The sequence below is a fragment of the Fundulus heteroclitus genome, chromosome 20, assembly GCF_011125445.2.
Source record: "Fundulus heteroclitus isolate FHET01 chromosome 20, MU-UCD_Fhet_4.1, whole genome shotgun sequence".
Classification (NCBI taxonomy): domain Eukaryota; kingdom Metazoa; phylum Chordata; class Actinopteri; order Cyprinodontiformes; family Fundulidae; genus Fundulus; species Fundulus heteroclitus.
In genome coordinates this window covers 16,707,949-16,731,631 of record NC_046380.1, presented here as the reverse complement: position 1 = coordinate 16,731,631, position 23,683 = coordinate 16,707,949, and the positions used below count along the sequence as shown (strand labels likewise).

Sequence of the window (23,683 nt, the reverse complement as noted above, 5' to 3'; positions counted from 1 at the left end):
AGATGTGTCTGGGGCAGGAGACTAAATACAGGAAGCAGCGTTCCAAGTTAGGCAAAAACATGGACTATTCACTCATATCATTATTCATTTGTTTCTCTGTACAATTTTATGCACATATTTTGCAAAATAATTTTGAGAAAATGTCTTGAAAGTTTCACAGGGCTTTATGTAAGAAGAAGACACGTGGCGTGGGCATTGTTTATTAGTTTGGTTACCACACATCGCATAATGCAATAAAAACCTGGCTATGGGAAGCAGTTTGGCTCAAGCCTGCAGCATACACCTTGTAGCTTTGTTGAATGGAGGTGGGATCACGTTCACACTATAAATGAATCGCTCTAGTGTTCGTTTGGAACCGTACCCAGACTCTCTCCACCGAAACGCACCACGGGGGCAAATGAGCCGGAGTTTTGAATAGACTAAACACCTTAGGTATTAAAAACACTAAAAATGATCCTCTCTACGAGGCTCTCTAAAGATTACTGTTACACTAATATATTTCTGTGGCCTTAAAAAAGAAACTGGATGCAATTTTGCAATGAGATGAGATAAAACCAGAGCATGACGACAGCTTGCAAATCCTTGTTTTGCGGGATTCGGCTTTCATTGTCATGAAACGCACATCTCATTAGAATCTTCACACACACACCAAATAAAATCAGGAATAACTACAGATGATCTTCTACGTGATTCAGCAGAAGCTATTCTTCCCCTCGTTCAACGCGTATTCCCCAACAAACATCTCCTGTACGTCCCAGGCTTCATTAAACATTCACGGTTTGGGGGCATGAGGAGAAAACGATTGCCAAATGGCATCAGTAGAAGCAGCCTTCGTCTGCACCGGCGCTTTAAGCCTTACTTCACAAAACCGCCCAAAAGATGACAGTACAAAGAGGCAGAAGGAAGATTATTCAAGCGGGAAGAAAATCCCACACACACGTCTGAGCCACAGTAAGGGGAACAGCGTGGAATTAAGAAACCGCAGCGGAGGAAAATTCACCCCACACCTCTTCATCTTGTACTGAAACAGCAGTCGTCTCAGTAAGATCTTGTCGCAACAGCCAATATATTTAATCTGTAACTGATACTTCTGTAAACTCAACAGCTTTCATTTTACATGTTTGTTGAGCACCGAATGATGGAAATGTATTCCCTGACCTTTGTGGCGATTGTGCGAGTTTTCTTGACGCTCCCGTACGATGAGACGTGACTCATAACAATTTGCAGGTGAGTAGTAAAAGTCGTTTAGATTACAGCAAATGACCGCACCAGAGCACATCAGCCATCTCACCTTGTGTTCACCGCTAACACTTAGCTGGACACAGAAACCATTTAGCTGTGGCTTTTAGATTTATTAAAGTGCAGCTCCTCTGATGTGCATCGTGACTGAAATTCTGCTGATGACAGAGAAAAGGCGGCACCACTCTACGTCTAATGGAAAACTAGGTCCTTTACAGAGGCATGACATTTGCAGCATGGCGTTTTATCTTGTGGTTACCTTACGTCCAGTTTGATTTAGTAAAATAAAGAACATCTGATCTTGTCCTTTTTTTTTTTTTTTCTTGCCATAACTTGGAAGATTCCTGTGGCAAGTCACAATGAGTCAGGCCTGATGAAAGGGGGAGGAGATGGTCTGGGTTTGGCCAAGCAGAAGAGAGCCGGAGTGAGTCACGGAGCTGCGGCGTGAACTCCTGTGGCATCCCGAGCAAAGCCTGACCCACATGTTTCAGGACATGTTTTCATGACAACTAAACACATCTCTAAAAAGCCATCATAAAAAAAAAAAATGTACGAGCAAAATATTTAACAGCTCTTATGTATACTACATGCATGCTGGAAATTTTAGGGGCAGGTTGGACATGAATTTTTATTTGTGACCAGTCTTTTATTTCTAGGATACATTTTTGGTTTCAACGTAGAAAAGAAAGTTGTGTTTTCAAAGATTGGACACATTTTTCCATGTCAAAATTCCTTACTTTTCCAGACTCAAATTTCTAGAGTTCTCAGTAATTTGCTTGCTAATTTTGTCACTACAAAGACAGTATTCGAACAAAGACTGTCTTTGACAATGCTTTCATTAAGCACAAATTACACACAGTTGGTATTCAAACAAATACTTTTCAAGACATGGAAAACACTTCAAATCCAATATTTTCCAGACTTTGGGGACACCCATCAGTACAGCATGTTTTTGTTGTGGACTGATGACAAAAGCTCAGCCATCAGGTTACTTTAAACGCATAAACAGTACTCCTTATCAATTCATCTTGGACCTCCAGCCCTCCTCAGCAGAATATAGATAACATCCAATGGCTGCCGGATCACTTGTCATGTTAACACAAATGTTAGGCACAAAAAAATCCATACTTATCCAGAAGAGTCACCATGTGACTTTCATATCAGTAACCTTTCTGGATGGAGCCCTTTGTTGCAATTGGCTGTGCTGTAATAGAAACTTAATTCGAAAACTCAGTGAGAGTGCTGGCAATATAATGTTAACACCAAAAAAAATTGTCCATCTGAAGATGGGTTGTCTGCAAACAACCAAACAAAGTAGGTTCCTTTAAGAAGTATGTGTGTGCTGCGTACCGAACATGGGTTTCTAATCACTTCTGAGTGGGTGGATGTGCCTCCCATGGCCTCACTGGTGCAGCTAAAAAAAAAAAAAAGCAAGAAAAAAAAAACCTGTATAAATGATCAATTAAAATAATTGCTTAGTTTTCAATTAAGTAACAGAGAAGCATGAAACTGATTGGATGTTAATCTGCTAGCTGTGCTGCCTGGGAGTAATCCCAATAACTCAAAGCTTTATGGAAACGAAAGGGGCATAACCCAGGTAGCTACAGGAAATATAGGTCAGCGTTAATGTAATGATCTGTTCTACTTGTTGCCATTTTACTTTTATTGCCTTGGGCACACGAGGTAATGCTCTGACTCAGTTGAGAAAGCTTTCAGCAAAGAAAGAAAGAAAGAAAGGAAAAAAGGCTTTTGTTTTGCGTATGATTCAGTTGGGTGATTACATAAATATATATTTTTTTGAATGAATTTTAGTGTTGTGGACGGATAGATGGAGCTTTGAGATTTAAACACCCACACACAACATGGAGATCTGAAGCAAATCTCCCAAAAACACCATTAATCTAGACACACACACACTCACTCACTCACTCACACAGAGCTACAGCACTCAAGAGAGTGAGGCTGAAATTTTCACAACAGGGTGATTTATTAAGTTATATTTAAGGCAGAACAGAAAGTACAAGTCCAAACTTGCCATGGCAACAGGTGGAAGAGAAGTTGGCTCGGTACTTAAAGTACAACAAGAAAGCACCAGAACAATGAAGCAACATGCAGGCGATATTTCCCAGAGAACTGGAAACATTTCAGTGTGACACAAAAATATAACGATCTACAAATGTCGTTTATGGGTATAAATAATTCTACAATCCCTGATTCTTTCAAAATTCATAAACAAGTAAACTCCATAATTAAGTAATACTGAATGAGAACGACTAAATCCTTTTAATGGTAATGTGGATGCATAATTTATACAAGCTGAACACCACTACATAATGATTAGGGAGTAATGAACGAGCTCGGAAGTGAGCAAGTTTCAAATTTATCCCATATGGTGCAATTTTCTTCCTGTTCATTTCTGCTTCAGCGCTGCACAGACATTATTTTTCAGCAAACATGTCAGTTAATGAGCAAAATTGATGAAATCAGAATGTGTAGATTTGCTGGTGTCATTAATTTTTAAATGGGTTAAAAAAAATAAAATAAGAAATGCAACCTAAAAAGGTAAAACACAGGAGCTTTCTGGTGTAAGAAATACAACTATTACAAATAGTTAAAGTGTTTGCTTGTTCAAGGAAAAACAAGCAAATATCAGCTCCAGAAAAAGAAAAATCCAGAGTAATACATCTTTAAAATTTTACCTGTGTTTGAAATTATCCCGATATTTGTCACTATTCCAAACAGGGCATTCAATGTGTCTTCATAGGATGTGAACTTTAGCTTACTTTATCTGATTTTCTCCTATGAGTTACAGATTTGGATCTCCAAAATATGGTAGTCTCATGGTTTACGGTCAGTGGTTTTAATCCAAAGAAAACATCAGGTACGGTTACAAAAAGACAAGCTACAGGTTGGACAAAATACCAACTCAAGAAACTGACTGACCGAGATTGTTCACTGACTAGGATCCAGCAACGACTAAACAGAAACCTTGATAATTTAACTAAACAGGACACAGGTGTGGGGTGATCGAAGGTAACATAAACGACTGGAAGGCAACTTAGGAAGAGGAACTAGAAGGGTGTGAAAAACAGTAAATGAAAACATACACAATAACAGAAAATATGCACGATCCCAAGGATTAAACTCATAAACAAATAATCAGAAATACCTAGGGATCTTGACTGGTATTGTATGACCTTGCTTGGTTGTCAAAATTACAACACCTTTTCAGGTTTCTCATCAATTAGGCAGAAAAAAGTTGATTATTTTACTGAATTAGAAATTAAGAAAGCTTCAAAATGATCCATAATTAGCTGTACTTTCACTGTTGATTCTTAATAGTAGTGTTAATTGTCAAGCTTTGCATGTTAAACTTTCCTCTATTGAATGGAAATATTTGAAATGTTTAAAATGGGGAAAAAAGCCTCAATCATGAAATAGTAATTCTGGCAAACTTTTGTGAAATTCCTGGAACTGAGAAGAGGCATGTGACAATAACATAAGGTGTTTAAAAACAGCTGTTAGCCAAAAAACAGAGGGTCCGAACTGCTTATGTGTAGAAAAAATCAATAGTCTGTGTGGGACTAAAGTTAGGCACGCCTTTTCACTTCTATCGTTGCTGTTAGGGCTCTTAAGATTGATAGATCAAGCCCCATCAGAATCTTGCATCTTATAGCTTTTTTAAGGTTTAAGTTTAATATTAGAACCAGGCCAAAAGAAATTTACAAACTTGTTTAATGTCATTTTGAACATTCATTCCTTTCTAATTTGGATATATATATTGTATATATATATTTATTTAATTAATCACTAGTAAATTAATGTTAGTTGATCAACAATAAGGGCTCTTGATTTCAGTAACCAGCTCTTGGTGATTCCAAAAATAATATTTAATTAAAGGGTTGATTAATCTTTGCCTTTATTCTGGATTGATTGCAATTATGACAAATATACCGTTTCCTGCTTCTTGTTTTATATGCAATAGAGATTTTTCAATGTGAAGTTAAAGAATCGATCAGTTCCTATGTCAGATTATGAGTGATTGATTTGTGAACATTCACTATTTTGATATAGGCTAATTGAACTAAACAGGCCTGAAGTCAAAACAGTGCAAAGGTAAGTTTTCAGATGACTAGAAGCTGCTGAAAAGAAATCTGTCACTATTTTTATATGTATGTAATTTTAAATAAAACACTGCCATTGCCTAAGTTCACAATACAGTTGAATTAATAATAATTACAATGGTTCCTATGTATTAAGGAATGTCAAAAAGTCCAATAGAACAACTTACTTGTAACAAAAAGGGTTTTGTCCAGTGTGCTTTTCCACAGAAAAACACACATCTTCCAGCTCCAAGATGGAAAAGCATCACAAATTGCTGTGCCTGAGATACACAACTCCCACACATGATGTTGAAATTGTTTTTGTGAAATTGACAAAATATATTCGACCTAATCGGGGCATTTAACAACACAAACTTTCTTTGTTGTATCCCCTCAGTGTTGTGGAATAGGAGATGCATCTTCTGTCATGTTTTTTTTTTCTTTTCTCAAGGAGGTTTGGAGCAGCTGTGCAGAACAGGAGTCTGTTGTGAGGTTAATGGAGCGTTTTCTTTTGATGCTCCAACACTGGGCATGGGCAGCAATGGCCATTACCATGGCAACAGCAGGATAAAAGTTGAAAAGCTTCTCCTGGTTTATTGTTTGCTGCACATCTATCTGTGGCTGGGATTTTCATCATGGACTTTGACATATTTACTGAGCCATATCAAGGGAACTTTAATACATGCACGCAGACTGACGAGTACTTGGATTTATTTATCAAAGAGAAGCTGAATTGCAAAAACAATGCAAGGAACATTGTACAATATCCAAGCACTGGAAATAAGCTGTTATGGATGCTTCCTTTGGTTGGACACAGGGAACATTTTTCCAACGCTTGAAACATGTTGGAAATGTGCCCCAAAGAACAGGGCTTGCAAACAGTATCTAAAGCAATCCCTGAAACCCTGAATATCTTCAGTTAACGGTCATTTAATGATGCATGCAAGTTTTTCTTTACAAACCCACACTCATACACCCACATCCCTCATTTTGGTGCTTTTCTCTCTCTCTGTTTAGTAATTTTCACATGAATCCCACTCTGTCATTATATGGAAATATGAAGGTGTGACTGCAATACTGTGCTTGGGTAGGTACCTGTACAAATACTGCATTTTACAAAGTAATATGATTGCTTGAAAACAGTTTTTTACACAAGCATTCTGAACTAAAACAATTTCCTTTTGGCAAACAGGAGTATAGATTAAATCTTTCTTAAATAGACTCAATGTGACTCTGTTTAACAACACAAAACACAGGAAGCAGCAGACAGGAAATAGAAAATAGTGTTCCAGTGAAAACTTTACATACAAACATAAATGTCAAATAATTAATTTTCAATGATTCGAGCTGTTATTTTGTGCATGTTTTTTTTTTTTTTTTTTTGAGTTTCTTTCCCCTCATGATATGACAATCTATTTAGTGGTACACTGTACAATGCCAGTTTGAAAAAACAATGTATAAACCTGATACAAATAAAATATAATAACTATAACTATAATATAAATACCCATAAACTGTTTATTCCAAAAACGTGTAATAAATTGTAAAACTTTGACAAGCTGGGTAGTAACTACCCATTGACTCAACTACATTTTACTTGAGTAACGTTGAAAGAGATGTATAAAAGTAATTTAATCTCCATCCTTTGTATATGATAAAAAAAACTGATATTTAAAAATGTTTCTTTTGCTCAAATTTGTTATTCTGTAACTATGTAGTTTTACTTTTACATATTGTTTACTGTGTTGTCTAAATTACAAGAACCTGCACAGAATTTCATATTCATATAACATCATTTTCACACATTAAATTAGATTAAATAGTACTACTCAAGTACTCAGTAATTAAGTAGCTGTTTTACCGAATGCATTTTTTACACTTACTATGGTGAATTTTTGGCTTCTCTACCTGCTGTACCTGTGGTCACGATACATCACACTTTCAATGTAAATCTATTATGAAAGACTAATTCCAAAAACACCAAGGCCTATTAGCTTCTCATTAGCAATGATGACTGACAGCAACAGATAGTTTCTGATTTCCAGCACTGAAACAGCATAAACTTAAGGATGATGACACGGGGAGGATATTCTTGCATGTAATTTTACAGATGAATCTGGCATCATCTTTCACCTTCCTGTCGTCTTGGCTAATTTCTTATATTTTTTACTATGATATTTTTTTGTTTTACAAGGAAGCAGCATGTTTAAGGCATTTCCTTAAAATATATTTACTTGTATGTCTCCATTTAACTGAAATATGGTGAATTCAGAATCAGAAGCTCACAAAGCCTTGACATCATCTGGACTTTCCACAACTGTTTAAAGGTATACCAGCGTTAAAAGCAAATTGTACGTACACTTCTGAATTTAGAATTAAAAAATAATAAATTGTTGGAAAATGATCAAGTTTATGAAAATATCCAGTTTGTACAGTGGGAGAACTTCTGGACCAGGACCTGGTTGTGAATCCCCGATCTACTTGGGGGCCAAAAATCTTGGCGTATATATTCTGACATTTAGCAAATACATTTATATCTGGTAATCCTAATAGACCTAAAACAGGAAAACTTTAATATTATTCATGTAGAACAGATTACTGGATCAACGTGTGCTTCTGTGCTTTTTGTGTGTCTTGTGTCTCTACTCTGTCTTCTCTAACACCCAGTCGGTCGAGGCAGATGACCGTTCACACTGAGCCTGGTTCTGGTTCTGCTGGAGGTTTTTCCTTCCCGTTAAAGAGGAGTTTTCCTCTCCACTGTCGCTTCATGCTTGCTCAGTATGAGGGATTGCTGCAAAGCCATGGACAATGCAGACGACTCTCCCTGTAGCTCTACGCTTCTCCAGGAGTGAATGCTGCTTGTCGGACTTTGATGCAATCAACTGGTTCCCTTATATAGGAAATTTTTGACCAATCTGTATAATATGATTGAATTTGCCTTTGTAAAGTGCCTTGAGATGACATGTTTCATGAATTGGCTCTATATAAATAAAATTGAATTGACTTTATTGAGAAAAGGTTATGTGACTTTTTATACAGTGTATTGGAATGCAAAGACTGCATATTAAAGTCAGACTTCCTGATTTTAAAATTGAAGGCATTTGTTTGTGTAATCTTTCCAACCTGTTGAAAATAAATGGTTCAAATAATTAGTTAAAGGACCCCAATTATCATGATTTAATGACACTTATGACAGGAGCTGTACACTGTTTCACAGGATACGAACCAACCTGACTTATTTTGTAACTAAACAGAAACATTAAATATATAATTGTTTTTCCATCTTCTCTCCCTGAAGTAACGAGGCTGGACAGTGGTGAGGATTCAGTGATCTCATCAATATTTATTAGGTGAAAAGATGGCCCTAAGCACTTAGTCAGATGATAATATTTTCTCCCCTCTTGACAATCCAATAACGAGCCGTAAACATATCACTGACGGTCAGGAATCTACATTTAATATTAATTCATTCAATTTGCTCTGTGAGCGGGCTAATGAAACTAACACCTGCAGCAGTGGTGAAGACTTATCAGACATTTTCCTCTTATCACTGCAGTGTTTTTTGTATTTTTACTTACTGAATGTGACGGTGAGAATATATTTTCAGGATTTCACTAACTGAGATTCTGAGAATATTTAAATAGTAGATGTGGCATCTCTTCTAGTAGATTTATATACCATATCTAGTTTTATTTGGTTTGACAGAATATCTACTTTCTGTCCCCACACTGTTTTCAAATCCGGACTAGAAGCTTATAATAGCTGTCATCGCCCCGTCATTCTGCCGTATGCAGTTTAATAAATGTGGAAATATGATGTTTTATGTGCCATGCAGGATAAAATGTGTGTAGTTTATAGTGACATTGAATAGCGAAGCTTTAGATTGTAACAGAAAGTATCCAGTCCTGATCTTTCATTTACACAGGAAGGAGACTATGTTGGATGAAAAAACAACATAAAGTCCCTCTCTAATGGTGCGTTCTTTTCCATCGGAGATCAGAACTCACGAGTTGTGGATTACGTCATCTCCGCCTTTTTGCGTTCCAGTTTCCCTCCATCGTACAGGAGTAAAAAACAGGAACGCTTAAAAACGATGACAATGACAATAACGCTGTTCTAGGAGGTATTTTGTGCAAGTATACAGAGCTGAAACAAGCCGTCTGATAAACACCGAAAGGAAGCACCTGTATGACTGACTAAATGTTACATAAATAACAGACAGTCATAGTATGCTCAATGTTGCTGCGAGTAGCAGCCACCAATAATGCCGATGTTGGGTACCATCCTGCTGCACCAACTTTCCGACTCGTAATACCGGATTTAGGGGCTGTTCTAGTTACATTCTCCAACCCGGAGGTCGAGAATCCCGACTACCGAGGACAAATGGAACGCACTATCAGGCCACTTTTATGTTTGGCCAATGAGAGCTGCTACAGATGCAAAGCTGTACAACAGAGTAACAATGTTAGTTGGTTTTGGTGAACCTAAACAAAAGTAAGTTTAAACCTTTATATAATATTTTATCAGAATTAGGATGTGAAAGACGTAATGATAAGTAATATTTATCACAAGAGGCCCATTTCATAGTTGCCTGCATAAGATCATCAGATAATAATTACAACTCATATGTATTAATGGGAACATTTGAACTCTAAAAGTATTTGGTAAAAAAAAGGGGGCAAAAACTGCGGATTTGTGGAGAACCTGCTCTGAAAAGACACATTTTACCTGTTTTGATATAATTCCTTTTTAAATACTTTGATCAGAGATCTCTGGTCATTCAGAACCACTAAAAGAATGGTGACCAAGGACAGGATGAACCTTGAATACAGCAAAAATGTTGAAACAAAGAGGGAAAGGTCTAGGAAACGTAGAAAATATGAATGCAGCAGTCAGGCCCAAACTAAAGCACTTTTCTCCTTTTAAAGGACTCAGACAGATTTTTTCAAGTGGAAATCTGTTAAACGTTTTTCTTTTTAAAATCAATATTTCATCTGCAGCAGAGAAATCTCCTCTAACCCCACACTATTGAGCTGCCTTTTGCTTAAACAGTGCAGAGAGACACAATAACATAGGAAAATTACGCTCCAGCTTGACCATATCATGCATTTCACATTGTTACATAGACATAGACAAACTAAACTAGGCTGCCACAGATTCATTTTTTGACATGTAAAAATATTTTGCTTTATAAACCATCCTGTGCTCAACTGCTACTTAAATTGCTGCAATAATCCAATAAAGTTAGTAAATCCCACGCTTTGCTCTGCCATCTGCACTAAAAACTCGCTCAGCCTGGCATGCTTTAATGGGAAAGTGAAACGGAGGCTTGTCCTACATTCTGAATAAGTAATATGATTATCAATAACAGCGAGGCTATTCAAATTATTACAAACTTGGTGCATAAAGGATATTATAGGATTCAGTGTGACATGAGCTAGTATATCTTGCAGGACCCATGACTCTTGTGGGCACCCCTGATGAAAATGAACAGAAAGTATGAAAATACATTTTTATTATGAAGATTTTGTTGCACCAGGATGCAATTCTTTGTTGCAGATTTCTAACTGTGACTTTGAGAGATTTTGTTACCTCCCTGCTCCTTACTGTGTGCAGATCCTCATCCAGCCTCGAATGTCAAAGCCCAGGTTGTTCAAGATTTTGAGTTATCCAGAAAGTGGATTTGGACAAGTTTAACCGAGTGGATATTTTCTTTTAGCCGTCTCATGACCTACAGCATGACGATCAACACACATTTTCCTTTGTTAAATGAAATACTGCCCTTTCTTTCCTGTTTTGAAGTCATACTAAGAAAAATATGTTGCTGTCTAACATCAATTTATTTTCTCGAGCAACTGGAGGTCATGGATTACTAATACCAAGATTCCAGACAATCACATCAACCAAGAACGAAAATGATTACTTTAAAATAATTTCAGTTACTTTTACTTGAGGGGAATTATTTGGGGTGCCACCAGGTGTGTTAAAATTTTGAACAATTGTTATTTGTTTTCAATATAATTAATAAATGTATTCCAATTAATGCTTGTTTTTTTGTTTTCTAAAAAAATGTTCAGTGTGGGATTTTGCTACTGCAATAGAAGAATAAGTAAGTAGATATATTTTAAAGCTTAAGCACATCTTTACCAGCAGTGACAATAAATGAAGACGCCTTACAACACATAGTTTGGGTTTGTCATAGTGTGGTTGTGATGAACCCAAATGCAGGTAGGAAATAAAAGCTACTTCCAGAAATGGCACGCTGGACATAGAACTTGCATAGAACTTGTATTCTTCAGCTGCATGACAGCAGCTGAAGAATACCAAACCATAAACAAATATATAAACCTATACAGATAATGTTTGGGTTCCCTTCAGGCTGTAAAGATTTTCATGTTTTTTTTTTTATATTATTTTTGCACTGTGCATATAAAACGTGGAAAATTAGCAAAATTTTCAGATGACTGAGCCTAAAGTCGGCTATCATATGCCATAAGTATATTGTATCGTATTTTTACAAATCAGATTAGTACTTAACATTGTTTTAAAATAACAGACATTTTGTCAAAATGACATTTTGATTTTCAAAGTTAAAGACCAACTGCCCTATAGGAAATCCTCTTGTCAAAATCACCGTTCAACTTTTTTTGTTATTTTATTGTTTTTTATGAAACTCATTCACAGAAGTAAACATGTTGAATTCTATTACACTATTGGCTGTATTCTCTACCTTTTTTTCTTATTTGACCGCAGCCCACTAGGACAGCTAAATTAAATTATAGCTCATTTGGGCTCCAGTTAACTCATAAAAAACAAGATCCCTCATAATACAATTTAAAAGTAGCAGAACTCCGGTGGTCAAAATAAACAAGAGACCAGACTCTCAAACTTGATAGAACACCGCCCTCTGCTGGCTAGAAAAAAACGCTGTCAAGTTTATTTATTTATTTATTTATTTATTTATTTATTTATTTATTTATTTATTTATTTATTTATTTATTTATTTATTTATATCATTGACATTTCCTTGTTCAAGTGTTCCACATTTGGAGGAAAAACATAACCACATTTACATGCAGTTTGCGTATAATTGCGTTTGTCAGTCTTTGCATTGCCAGGAACAACGACATTTCCCAGCATGCCTTGGCCGGCGGTGGAATCCGTGACGCGCATTTTAGGCGACGGAGAATCGCACGGTTCGTCCGTCCAAGCAGACCAAATGGACGGAGTTTGCTAAGATAAACCGATAGTTTTGTAACATACGTCGCTTGTCGTTTTACGCCGTGTGTTGACGTTGTTCTGTGCGAGATGTCTGGCTTACTTTACGCGGTCGGTGGATTGTTTTAAACTTTATTTGTGCGGTTATCTCGCTCCGCAAGCTGCACGCTCGTAGTTTGTCCCAACAAAAATGACTCTTCCTGCTTTGCAAAACACCGGCGTTTTCTACAGGAGGATCCTGTCCCAGTTTCCTCAGGACATCAGCTTAGCGTTTGCTTACGGATCTGGCGTTTTCAAGCAGGCTGGAACCAGCCAAGGTCAAATGGAGGTAATACTGAACCATGCTGTTGAAATTACAGTGGCATAGTAGGTGGACCTGATCAGAGCATGAATCAAGATGCGGTTGCGTTCACATATTTAGCGTGGATGTGTATCTTCCTGTCAGCTAGACTCAGATTTAATCTCTGTTCATCCCTCTAAACGTCTACAGGTTTTAATCCACCACAAATTAATTGGAAGTTCATTGCACCGTTGTTTTGTTTTCGTAATTCAGTTCAACAAGTGAGTCTGACATGTTCTACAGATTTATTACACACATACGATACGTTTCAAATGTTTATTTCTGTCAACTTTGATGATTATGGTTTACAGCTAATTAAAACTCAACACCTAGTTTCTCATAAAATAAACAGGATTTTCCAATTTCCTCCATGTTGTGGTTACATGTGTTGCTGGCGTTTATTTTTCTACCAGACCTTTCCAATGATATGCTATTCTTGTGGAGATTGCCAATAACTGTCTGCTGCACACCTGTTAAATTAGCCTCTATCCCAGAGGCAAACTGGGACGATAATTCAGGCCGGGAATTTCACACCATCCCAGGCCATGCCACCACCAGCAGAACCTTAGAACCTGCAGGTGTGTTTTGTCCTCTTAGGTACCTGAAGGTTCCTGCTCTGACTCCTTATTGCTGCTGTTCACCACCTCCATGCCAGCAGGAGCTATTGCACCACTACTGCTACTCACTGAAGGGACACTGCTTTCTCATAAAAAAATTAAAATAAATTTAAACCCACATTATTTTTACATGTACTATTTGAATGTTTAACGCATTGATTATATTCGCATAACAACACATATTTTCTTAAACTCAATGGGATTTTACCAGGTTAAACAAAGTAAAATACAATAACATAACAATGATTTCAGTATTTTAAGAATTTGAGTTTATGCAGGGTACAATAAACCTGAATTCAAGGATTTCAATACCTTAAATCTTTTGTTTAACTGAGTCAGTTTTGACCCTTGATTCACAGTGAGGCTAACTTCCTTATTGAACTACTGTGCAGGATAGGCTGCTGGTATTTTCACTGTTACCCTCTAGTGTTTATATCTTGCCTACTCCTTTATGAAAAAATTGCTTTAGTCCTCTTTGCTGCATCAGTGGCCAGAGCTTGTTTCTTCAGCCTCTCCTCTCTGCTCCCCTTCCTTTCTTTTTTTCTTGCTCGCTTCATTTTATGTGGTCTATAAAGGCTCCGGAGTGCAACCTGTGTGTCTCTCTGCACTGTTTTTGATACATTTTTGTGAAGTGCAAATGGAGTGGAGATTCTGATTGTGTAGCCATACCATCAAATTGCTGTAATATAATACTTTTTTGTAGGTTTTATGTAATATTAGATTTTTCAGAGAAACTGAATTATGCATTGTTGTTAGCTTTGTGCCATATTGATAAAAAATAAAATCAATAAATGCTTGATATATATCAATATGGCTCAATAAAAGTATTACTTTTTGAATTAAATGACTGACACATATTAATTTGTTTATGCTCTAAATGAGATGCATTTAAAGCTTCTTTGTAGGGCCAGTATCACACAAAAAAAATCATAACTGATCAGATTCATTGCATGAAAGATGTGTGGGTTTTATTGCCGCTGTTCTCCTCTGTCATATACAGAAGAACATGCTGGACTTTGTGTTTGCGGTGGACGACCCGGTGACGTGGCACACCATGAATCTGCTCCAGAACCGCAAACACTACTCCATCCTCAAGCTGCTGGGGCCCAATAAGATCAGCGGCATACAAAATGACCACGGAGCTTCAGTTTACTACAACACGCTGGTGCCTGTTGACGGACGGGTAACGCACAAGATGTCTGCAAAACCGCCTCTGTTTTAAAAGCATTGTTTATAGTAACTGTTTCACGAAATGCTTTTCTTTATATTAGATAATTAAATACGGGGTGATTAGTACAGACTCTCTGATTGACGACCTCATGCACTGGAGGACCTTGTATGTCGCTGGACGCCTTCACAAGCCGGTCAGTAAGGAGCTCATCAATTAAAATGTTTTTATTTTTTTAACATAAAGCATTGAAGGTTGTTGACTGAAATAAAACCTACTGCATTACAAGACTCAGGTTAAACCGTGTTTGCTTCTGGTGTATGTTCTCCTGTTCAGGTGAAAATGTTGGTGCAGGGCGAGAACGCGAAGCTCCGCGCTGCTCTGGTGTCCAACCTGAAGAGTGCGGTCACAGCGTCCTTCCTCATGCTCCCAGAGAGCTTCACTGAGGAAGACCTTTTCCATCAGATCGCGGGGCTTTCTTATGCTGGTACGAAACTTCTTCCTCTGCTTCATAAGGCTTACTCCACAATTTCAAAGCCTTTTTTTTTTCTAGAGCAGTTTTATTCATTACAGAGGTCAGAAGGAGGCCTGTTCGGTCTTTGAAAAAAGTTAGTGATCTGTCGATTAAGTTGACTTATGAAAACAAACGTATCTAACATTTCTGGTTGTGTCACTGTGTTGAAATATGAAAATGTGCCAAAACATTTTGAACGACGACTGTTGTATGGAGTAGATGCATACAAAATGAACAGGGTGTATTCACTTCTTTTGAGAGTTAATATCTTGTTTGTGTCTTTGAAGGGGATTTTAGGATGGTGATTGGAGAGGACAAGTCCAAGGTGGCCAACATTGTCAGAGACAACATTCAACACTTCAGGATTCTTTACAGCAACATCCTTCGGGACTGCCCTCAGGTGGTCTACAAACCTCCGCAAGGAAAACTTGAGGTACATCATGCTAAACAAACAAGGAAAACAACTTTTTTCACAGTTTTTTTTATCATGTATTATATTGGTATTTTGGCTCCTTTTTAACAAAGGTATTAGCATAGCATGATACTGCCACCATTATGTTTCACGGTGAGGATAGTGGGTCCACAAAGCTGTGCTGTTTTAGTTTCTCCTAAGGCTGGATAATATGGCTTAAAAATAAAATCTTCGGACTTTATTATACTAAGTTAGATTAATTGATTTTTTTCCCCCTCCGTTCTTTTCATAACCACAAATAAGTTTAAATCAGAAGCAATCAGACTTTCGCTCAGTTTTTCAGAAAACACTTTAACAACTATCCAGGAGCAAGTGCTTTGGTATTCAATTTAGACTTTAACACAGCGTCATTAGTGAAAAACAGACCATATTACACCCCCAAAACCTCAGAAAAATGAAATTTGTTGTCATGGCCCCTTTAAAAACTTGCTTTTATTTTAATCATCTTGTCTGTGAGTTGACCTGAATTCAAGGTGCAGCTAAATACACACTGTGAAACATGCTTGTAAAACAAGATGGCAGGCCCTACCATTGTAAACAATATTAAATGTTTGTTGCTAGTGGTGTTATACAATGAGCTAGTTATGAGTACACATCTAAGAACTGGCGTCACTTCACTGGTGTAACTTCAAACTGGCATCACTTCACTGGTGTAACTTCAAACTAACTAAAATAAGTAAATTCATAAATACAAGTGCTTTATTTGCAGGGAGAAAAGGTTTCCCCTTTAGAGTTTTTTGATAATACATTTTTCTTACCAGATTTTAAACATTTGCAACATGGCGTGTGTTGCTCCTGGTCTGTACCAGCCAAACCAAACCAGTTCCATTTAATTGATGTAGTTGCACCCTATTTAGGAACAAGCTCTTCCTTGCCAGCTGTAATTTTCTGCATTTCTGTGGGAGGACGCCACAAGTGAACTATGGAAGTCCAAAGAGTGCAATGGCCAAAGCAAATCCAGATTTTTCATAAATTAAACCTTGATAAATTGCAAATTCTAATTAATTGATAAAATTTATTTATCGCTCAACCCCTAGTTATTTCATCACAAATATTTTAACATTGGCTTTCTTCTTGGGACTCTTCCATAAAGCCCAGATTTTTGAGGTTTACCATTAATGCTATATCTTATTAACAGATTCTTCCACCTTAACTGTGAATCTCTGCAGCTCCTCCAGAGTTATGACATGCCTCTCAGCTGCTTCTCTGATGAATGCTGTTTGTGCCTGGCTTTTTAGTTAATTGTTGGTGTTGATGTGAAATGTCATAAATGCATGATGGTCAAAGTTTGAAATCACAGCTGTTTGTTCATTCTGACTCAGACCGTTTTTGTGTTCCACATTCACTGTAAGTTTTACAGGCCTGTGCCATCAAAAATTGATCTAAGAAATGTGTTTCAAGAAGCCATAACATGATCATCTTTGATTAGTTCAATATTGAAATGTTGGTCAAAATCCAATACCAGATAGTAGATAGTCTTGCAATTTTCCTGGTTTGCTCTCTACCTGCTGCCGCCACTCCCTGAGACACAAAAGAAACCTCCAGGTCTCCACCTCCAGGCGCCACACCACCCTGGAATAACATGTCACATGTCTAAGAGAATAGGAGGAGCGTTTAAGAGTCTGGCGCTGCTGTGTAGCTATTGTTTGTCTGTGTGACATATCTTTGCTGTGGAGATTGCCTTTGGGAGTTTTACACAAAGATATTTGTAGATAAAAACCGAACAAATACCACATTTGCATGAAGTATATTCAGTGCCCCACCTGTATGCCTCAGTTATAAGGTCACACAAAACTGAGTGGTGGCCTAGCATTTTGCATCTTGGAGAGGCCCCAAGGGCGATTCGAAACGCAGTCTGTCACTCTGGGTCCCTGAGAAGAACTCTATATATATATATATATATATATATATATATATATATATATATATATATATATATATATATATATATATATATATATATATATTCTTTGTGAAAAAATCTTTGGGGAACGCTTTCTGTAAAACGTTTCAGATAAAGATTGGTTGAGGGGGATACACTTTATCTGCTGCAAATTACTAATCTAAATAAATGAAGACAATAGTTGCTGCATCAGTGAAATCTTTAGAAACCATAGGATGATTTAATTTAAGCTACTTTTAATGCTTTGTTTCTAAGCAAAAGAAAATTGGCAATGAATAACCATTGAGGTGTGGAACCAGGATGTAACAGTATGTTCACCAAAAAGCACAGACAAACAAGTTTATCCACTATAACCTTCGTGTAACTTGAACAGTCAGATGCAATGTTCAAGATACAATCGACACTACACACTCCTTGTTCTGTGAGTGTTCGTTGGTACAGGACCTCAGGCATGTTTTCTACTGCAAATCTAGTTCTAGTTCTTTTTGAAAGTCACTATGGACCATGTTTAAAATAAAGGCTCACGCTACTTCATCTTGTACCTCAGTATAATTCAATAACAATAAAATACATAATGCAACATATCTGATCCTGAGGACTGTGTACTGTTCACTGCGTTTCAGTTACTATTATTTCTTGCAGCAGACTTATGCTATAATATGTTTATTACTTTTTTTATATTTTTACTAAATGTGTATAGCCACGTTATATGCCTATACCAAAAGACCAAAAGCCTGTTGATTATGACAAAATAAGGCTATATACTCAAAGCGTCCATCCATATAGCGTTTTGATAGTCCTTTTTAAGCTTAAATAGAACCTCAGCAAAGGGTGCGATGGAATGCTATTTCCCCGATAAGTAAATTGTTTATGCATATGCAGTGATGCAACCCCGGTCACATGATGTTGTAATAGTAAATATACACAGAAAAGGCTGTATTTACTGACAAAATGAGCAAAAATGACAAATACTACGCCAGCAGGACATGATAATCTTAGAAAAACATTTTATGCAACCAGTATGAGTTACTGGCGTATAAATTAAAAAAAATGTCAATGTACCTTTAAACGTTTATTTAACCAGGAAAGTCACTATTGAGATTAACAATCTCTTTTCCAAGGAAGACATGGCAAAAAAACAAACACATAAAAAGCTGTTACAAAACATTACATGTAGAAACTCTGATATAATAAATATCATCCACAAAGAACGTTTAAACACAAATTAACAGTAAAATGTTACATCAGACAGAATTAAAAGCCCTGACAATTTAAAGAAACTATCTCTAAGAGAACCGAGTCCTCTCTGTGTGTACATGCCAACATTTTAGGAGTAAATAGAAACATCAGCTATTCTCTGCAATGAAATCTAATTATGTCTAATTAGATTTCATTGCAGAGAGTCATTTTAACAATCCGTACACTGAAGCATTTATGGATAAAACACTAATTTCCCACTTTAAAATCTGCTTTTGCTGTCAGATTAAAAGACAGACACATTTTTTTTCTGCGTCATAAACTATGGTAGAGAATTTAAAAAATGTTAAGAGTTTTAGCAAAGAACAGAACAGCTGTCTGCGTCTTTACACACCGACTTCAAGGACGCATAGTTTTGGCCCTTTGCCAGGGAATGACTTCATCTGATGACTCGATTGAACCTCTGCAGTGCCATTTAAAATTTTAGAAAGTCAAGAAAGCGTAAAAGGTTTAAAGCAAGAGCATCCAGATCTATGTAAGAGTTGTAAAATATAGAACCGCAACTGCATGTCCTGGATTGGCCAAAAGCCTGTCCCCCCCAGCTCATATCATTTCTGTTACCAGTCAACAGGAGTCTTCATCTATGACTTGATCTAATTTCTGTTTTTTTTTTTTCTTAAAGGTTGACAAAAGCCCCGAAGGTCAGTTCCTCCAGCTGATGACGCTGCCCCTAACTCTTCAGCAGAGGATCACAAAGCTGGTGGATCCTCCGGGGAAAAACCGGGATGTGGAGGAGATCCTGCTGCAGGTGGCTCAGGACCCTGACTGTGGAGCCGTGGTGCAACAAGGTACGTGAAAAATGTGACGAAAAGACTAAGATCGGCTCCAGTAAGAAGATTTATTTAAAAAGAAAAAAAATATGTATTTTTTTTTCTCTGTGTTTATGTAAATAATTAAATAATAAAACCAGCTGATAATAGCTTTGTTTAGATGGACAAAAGTAATCGGAATAAAAAAAAAACGTCATGTAAACAATGCAATCGGAACATTGTGATCTGATTAAGATCAATCGGAATGAAATTGTAATCCGAATGAGAGGGGTGGTTTATGCCGAAAGATAATCCGATCAACGTGGATATAAACGCTTGCAGGCTCAAGTTATTCTGAATGAGGCAAACTGACCCGAGTGCGCATGTGCACCCGATGTAAACGTGACTTATTTCCGCGTTGTTGAGTGGTGGAAATACGTCGGGAAGGAGAACTGTCGGGGTTCCTGATAAAACCTTTCTGTTCAAAACATTAAAAGAGTTTAAAATTATTATTGATTCAGTGATGACTCAACTGTAGCCTGGGCGTGTTTAGCCTGGGCGCTTGGAGGACAAACAAACTCATATAATACCGTTTTGTTTATTTTGTTGTTTAGCAAAGACGGAAGTTCTTCTTATGTTGTTGTTATTTTAAGGAAATTGTAACTGTGCATGTCAGAGGGGTTAAATTTTGAATGAAGCCAGGTTCATATACACGCACATTGTGATCGGATTAACTGATTGTGTGCCCATATAAATGGTACAAATGGTTTTTAATCCAAACACATTTCAATCCGATCATGAAATGGTGTGCATGTCAACATAACTAGTGTGACTCTCTTCAATATTTGTGAAGCAAATGATGTTTTTGTTTTTTTTCTTGATTTAAAAAGAAGTCATGAAATCATGCTTTGACTAAGGTGCTTTGGTTTTGCTCCTCCACAGGTATCTCATCTATTGTTAAAACTTCCAGCATAACACAGAGCATCAAAGGCATTGCTACAGCTGGTAAGAACTCCTACAGTGTCTTTATGACCTTAGTTTAAAAAAATTCAAAGAAATATTGCTACACTTTGATCACACAATTATTTTTTTTACGTCTTATTGGTCTCAAAAGCTACGGCTAGAAGCTTATAAACCTTTTCCTCTAGTACCATGTCAGCACAGCACGCCACGCCACGGCTCTACTGGGTTATTAGGGTTTTCCATAAGTGATCGGTTCCATGGTACCAGCCCCTTACAAATATCAGACCCGCTGTTTTTAAAAACTCAAAGCAACGACTGAGCTTATTTTGAGCTTAAAAGAAAATGGAAGCGTTGAAATCGACACTGTGGTTCATCATTGAGGTGCAGACATTTCTGTGCACCATAAGGCTTCCCACACACTACTGAACTTATCCGGAGTGTATCGTCTTGTGGTCAGCAGCCTTTTCTGGCTCCCTTCTTGCACCTTGAGTCAGACAAAAAGCCAACAGGCAAACAAATCGCGTCACATTACTTTTCAGACTGTGGGGACGAACACTAACGTGACTCTCGCCAGATGTATGTCGCTCCGCCTAGCTTCACTTACATCCATCTGGGACTGATCCATAGGAATTGCCTTTATTGAAGGCTGGGCCTTATCAAAAATCCTTGCATATGATTGGATAAGCCACTTGTCTGTCATCTTTATCGACGTGCTATTTCAACCACTCACACCGAAGCTAACCCGTGACGCTGTGAGAGCGACGCAGGTTTTTTTTTTTTTTTTTTTTTATGTGTTTGCTGCTCTAGTGGCACACGTTTCATTGACAGTGAGCTGAAAGTAGGAGGGGGGAAGACGGGCGGCAAAGTGCCGCAGGTCGGAGTCGATCCTGGGCCGACCGCGTCGAGGACTAAAGGCATCCTAACATGGTTCACGCTAACCGCTCCGCCGCGGGCGCGTCCACCAGGGGCACGCCCCGGAAAACAAAACAAAACAAAACATCGTTTCCACCAACAAAAGCCTTCAGAGCCGTTCTCTGATGTTCTTTTAATGAAACAATATTAGGTAGCTTGGACAACACAGAACAAATAGCAGCATCAATGTTAACGCTTGCTTCCTTGATGCGAGCCGCCATTGTTGTCTGAATCAAAACAGTCTCATGGTCGCTTCTCCACTACGTTACATCTATTAAACTCCTGCCCTGCGTCCTGATTGGCTAGACAATAAAATTGGTTGGAGAAATCACTCTCTATGGGAGAGGTCCCAGATGGATGTGAGTGAAGCTAGGCGGAGCGATATCAATCTGGCTAGAGTCAGGTTAGACGAACACTGCTATAGACACCACGGCCGCGTTGAGGTGCTTCTGTGTCGTAACGAAAAGTGTTGAGATAAAACAGTTTGAGCCAAGAAGTACTAATAGAAATTGCCTTAAGTTTGGAAAGAAATATTTTCTGCTAAATGTGTCCACAAGCACAGGATTTCCTGTGGTCACCCCCTCCATACCATTCCTTAAACATGTCACACTCTCTATAATTTTCCACCATGTCTTTCAGACAGTGTGTTTTTTACGGTTAATGTGGATTTTGTGTTCTTGTGTCCTGGTCCTGTCAGGCTTATGGAAGACCGTGTCCTACAGCTCCAAAAAAATGATGAAGATGTGGAAGGGCTGGAGGAGGAAACCGTCGGTCTCGCAGATCTCCTGATGCAATCTACTAGGAATTTCTCTCAGTTACCGATGGCGAGAACCAGTTATTAAATCTGTACATAAAAGTTAACCCAGAAAAACTGTGACTGCAGCCAACACACTTTAAACTTTGTAGATCATGGCTTCCATCACCTTGTGTGCATGGCGTGGAAGTGTCTCTGTCCCATTAAACCTCTGATGGCGGCGAATAAACCGTCACGTTTCCAGAGTAAGACTGAAAATAGGTTTTATAGTTGTACATACAGTCGTGTAATACTGCTGAGACAGCCACGGGAAAGCTTTGGCAATGTAAAGGTACTGTAAGAACATAGCTGGAACAATTTACCTCAAGAATAAGTTTTAGTTTTAGTTAAGAGTTACCTCTATGCAGTTTCTTTTTTCCCCCCATGTGAGTGGAAGCTGCTTTGGGTTTGATGCCTAACAAACACACACGTGCGTCTTTGCTCCTGTAATCACTTTGCCAAAGATTTGTTCAATTTGTATGTCTCTCTTTGTTTTTATTCTTTCACCGCAGTTGTTTGATGGGGAGCTGCCTCCGCTGGTTCCACACTACTTTTTAGAAAATGTATTAAAGCCCTAATTAAAACACAGCAACAACAGCTGCTTGTTTTTTTTTTTGCTTTACAATTAGGTTCAATAAAAGAAAAGCTCTTAAGTCAAGAAGGAAGAAGTTTGGCAATACATAATTTCCAATCAGCTTCTTGCTGAGCTTTATTACAATCAAACAAAGTCTTTCTACCTTCTAATAAAAAAATATTTGTTTGTAATTAGCGTAGACGTAGCTTTCATTTTAGTCGCTCAACGTACTACATTCAACAGAGTGGTACTGTGAAACTATCAGGAATAACAAACATTAGCATTTATTAATCCATCATATTTGTTATTCTATGATTTTTTTCAGAATATCATGTTTGATTTGTCTAATAAAGTGTTTACTGAAGTGCTATGACATAATAGGAGGCCATTTTGTAGTTCTAGGGCACAGGCATAATGCATTTAAATACCGTTGTGGGAAAGAGAAAGTACACGCTGTTCTAGGGCAATAAGAGGACATAACAAAACATATCTGCTCCTTCCCAGGTTCTAAAAATATTATTATTATTATTATTATTATTATTATTATTATTATTATTATTATTATTATAGAAACCAAAATGGAAAAGCTATGGATGAGAGAATATGTACATCAATATTTTGAGCAGCAGAAACTTGAACTAGTCAGTTTAACTTTATCAGACTAGTGCAGGAATCTTGGGTCATGCTTCTTTTCAATCTTCATTTTTATTCAGGGTTGCATGCAGATCTCTTTTAAGTCCCACCATAGCGTTTTTTTTAACAGGCTTAGGTCTGGACTTTGACCGGATCGTTGGATGTGCCGCCATGATTTTCTTCTGCAGGCATTCAGCGGCAGATCTGCTGCTGCGTTTAGGGTCACTA

General features: G+C 37.6%; 1 protein-coding gene across 1 annotated transcript; it reads left to right on the top strand.

The window, feature by feature from the left end:
- Positions 1 to 12,498: 12,498 nt before the first annotated feature.
- On the top strand, positions 12,499 to 22,845 carry tamm41 (TAM41 mitochondrial translocator assembly and maintenance homolog). Its single transcript, XM_036152134.1, has 8 exons — positions 12,499 to 12,888; positions 14,518 to 14,700; positions 14,789 to 14,881; positions 15,022 to 15,172; positions 15,487 to 15,632; positions 19,454 to 19,619; positions 20,523 to 20,585; positions 22,153 to 22,845. The coding sequence occupies exons 1-8, from the start codon at positions 12,751 to 12,753 to the stop codon at positions 22,242 to 22,244; spliced, it is 1,032 nt and encodes a 343-aa protein (XP_036008027.1). The 5' UTR covers positions 12,499 to 12,750; the 3' UTR covers positions 22,245 to 22,845.
- Positions 22,846 to 23,683: the final 838 nt, after the last annotated feature.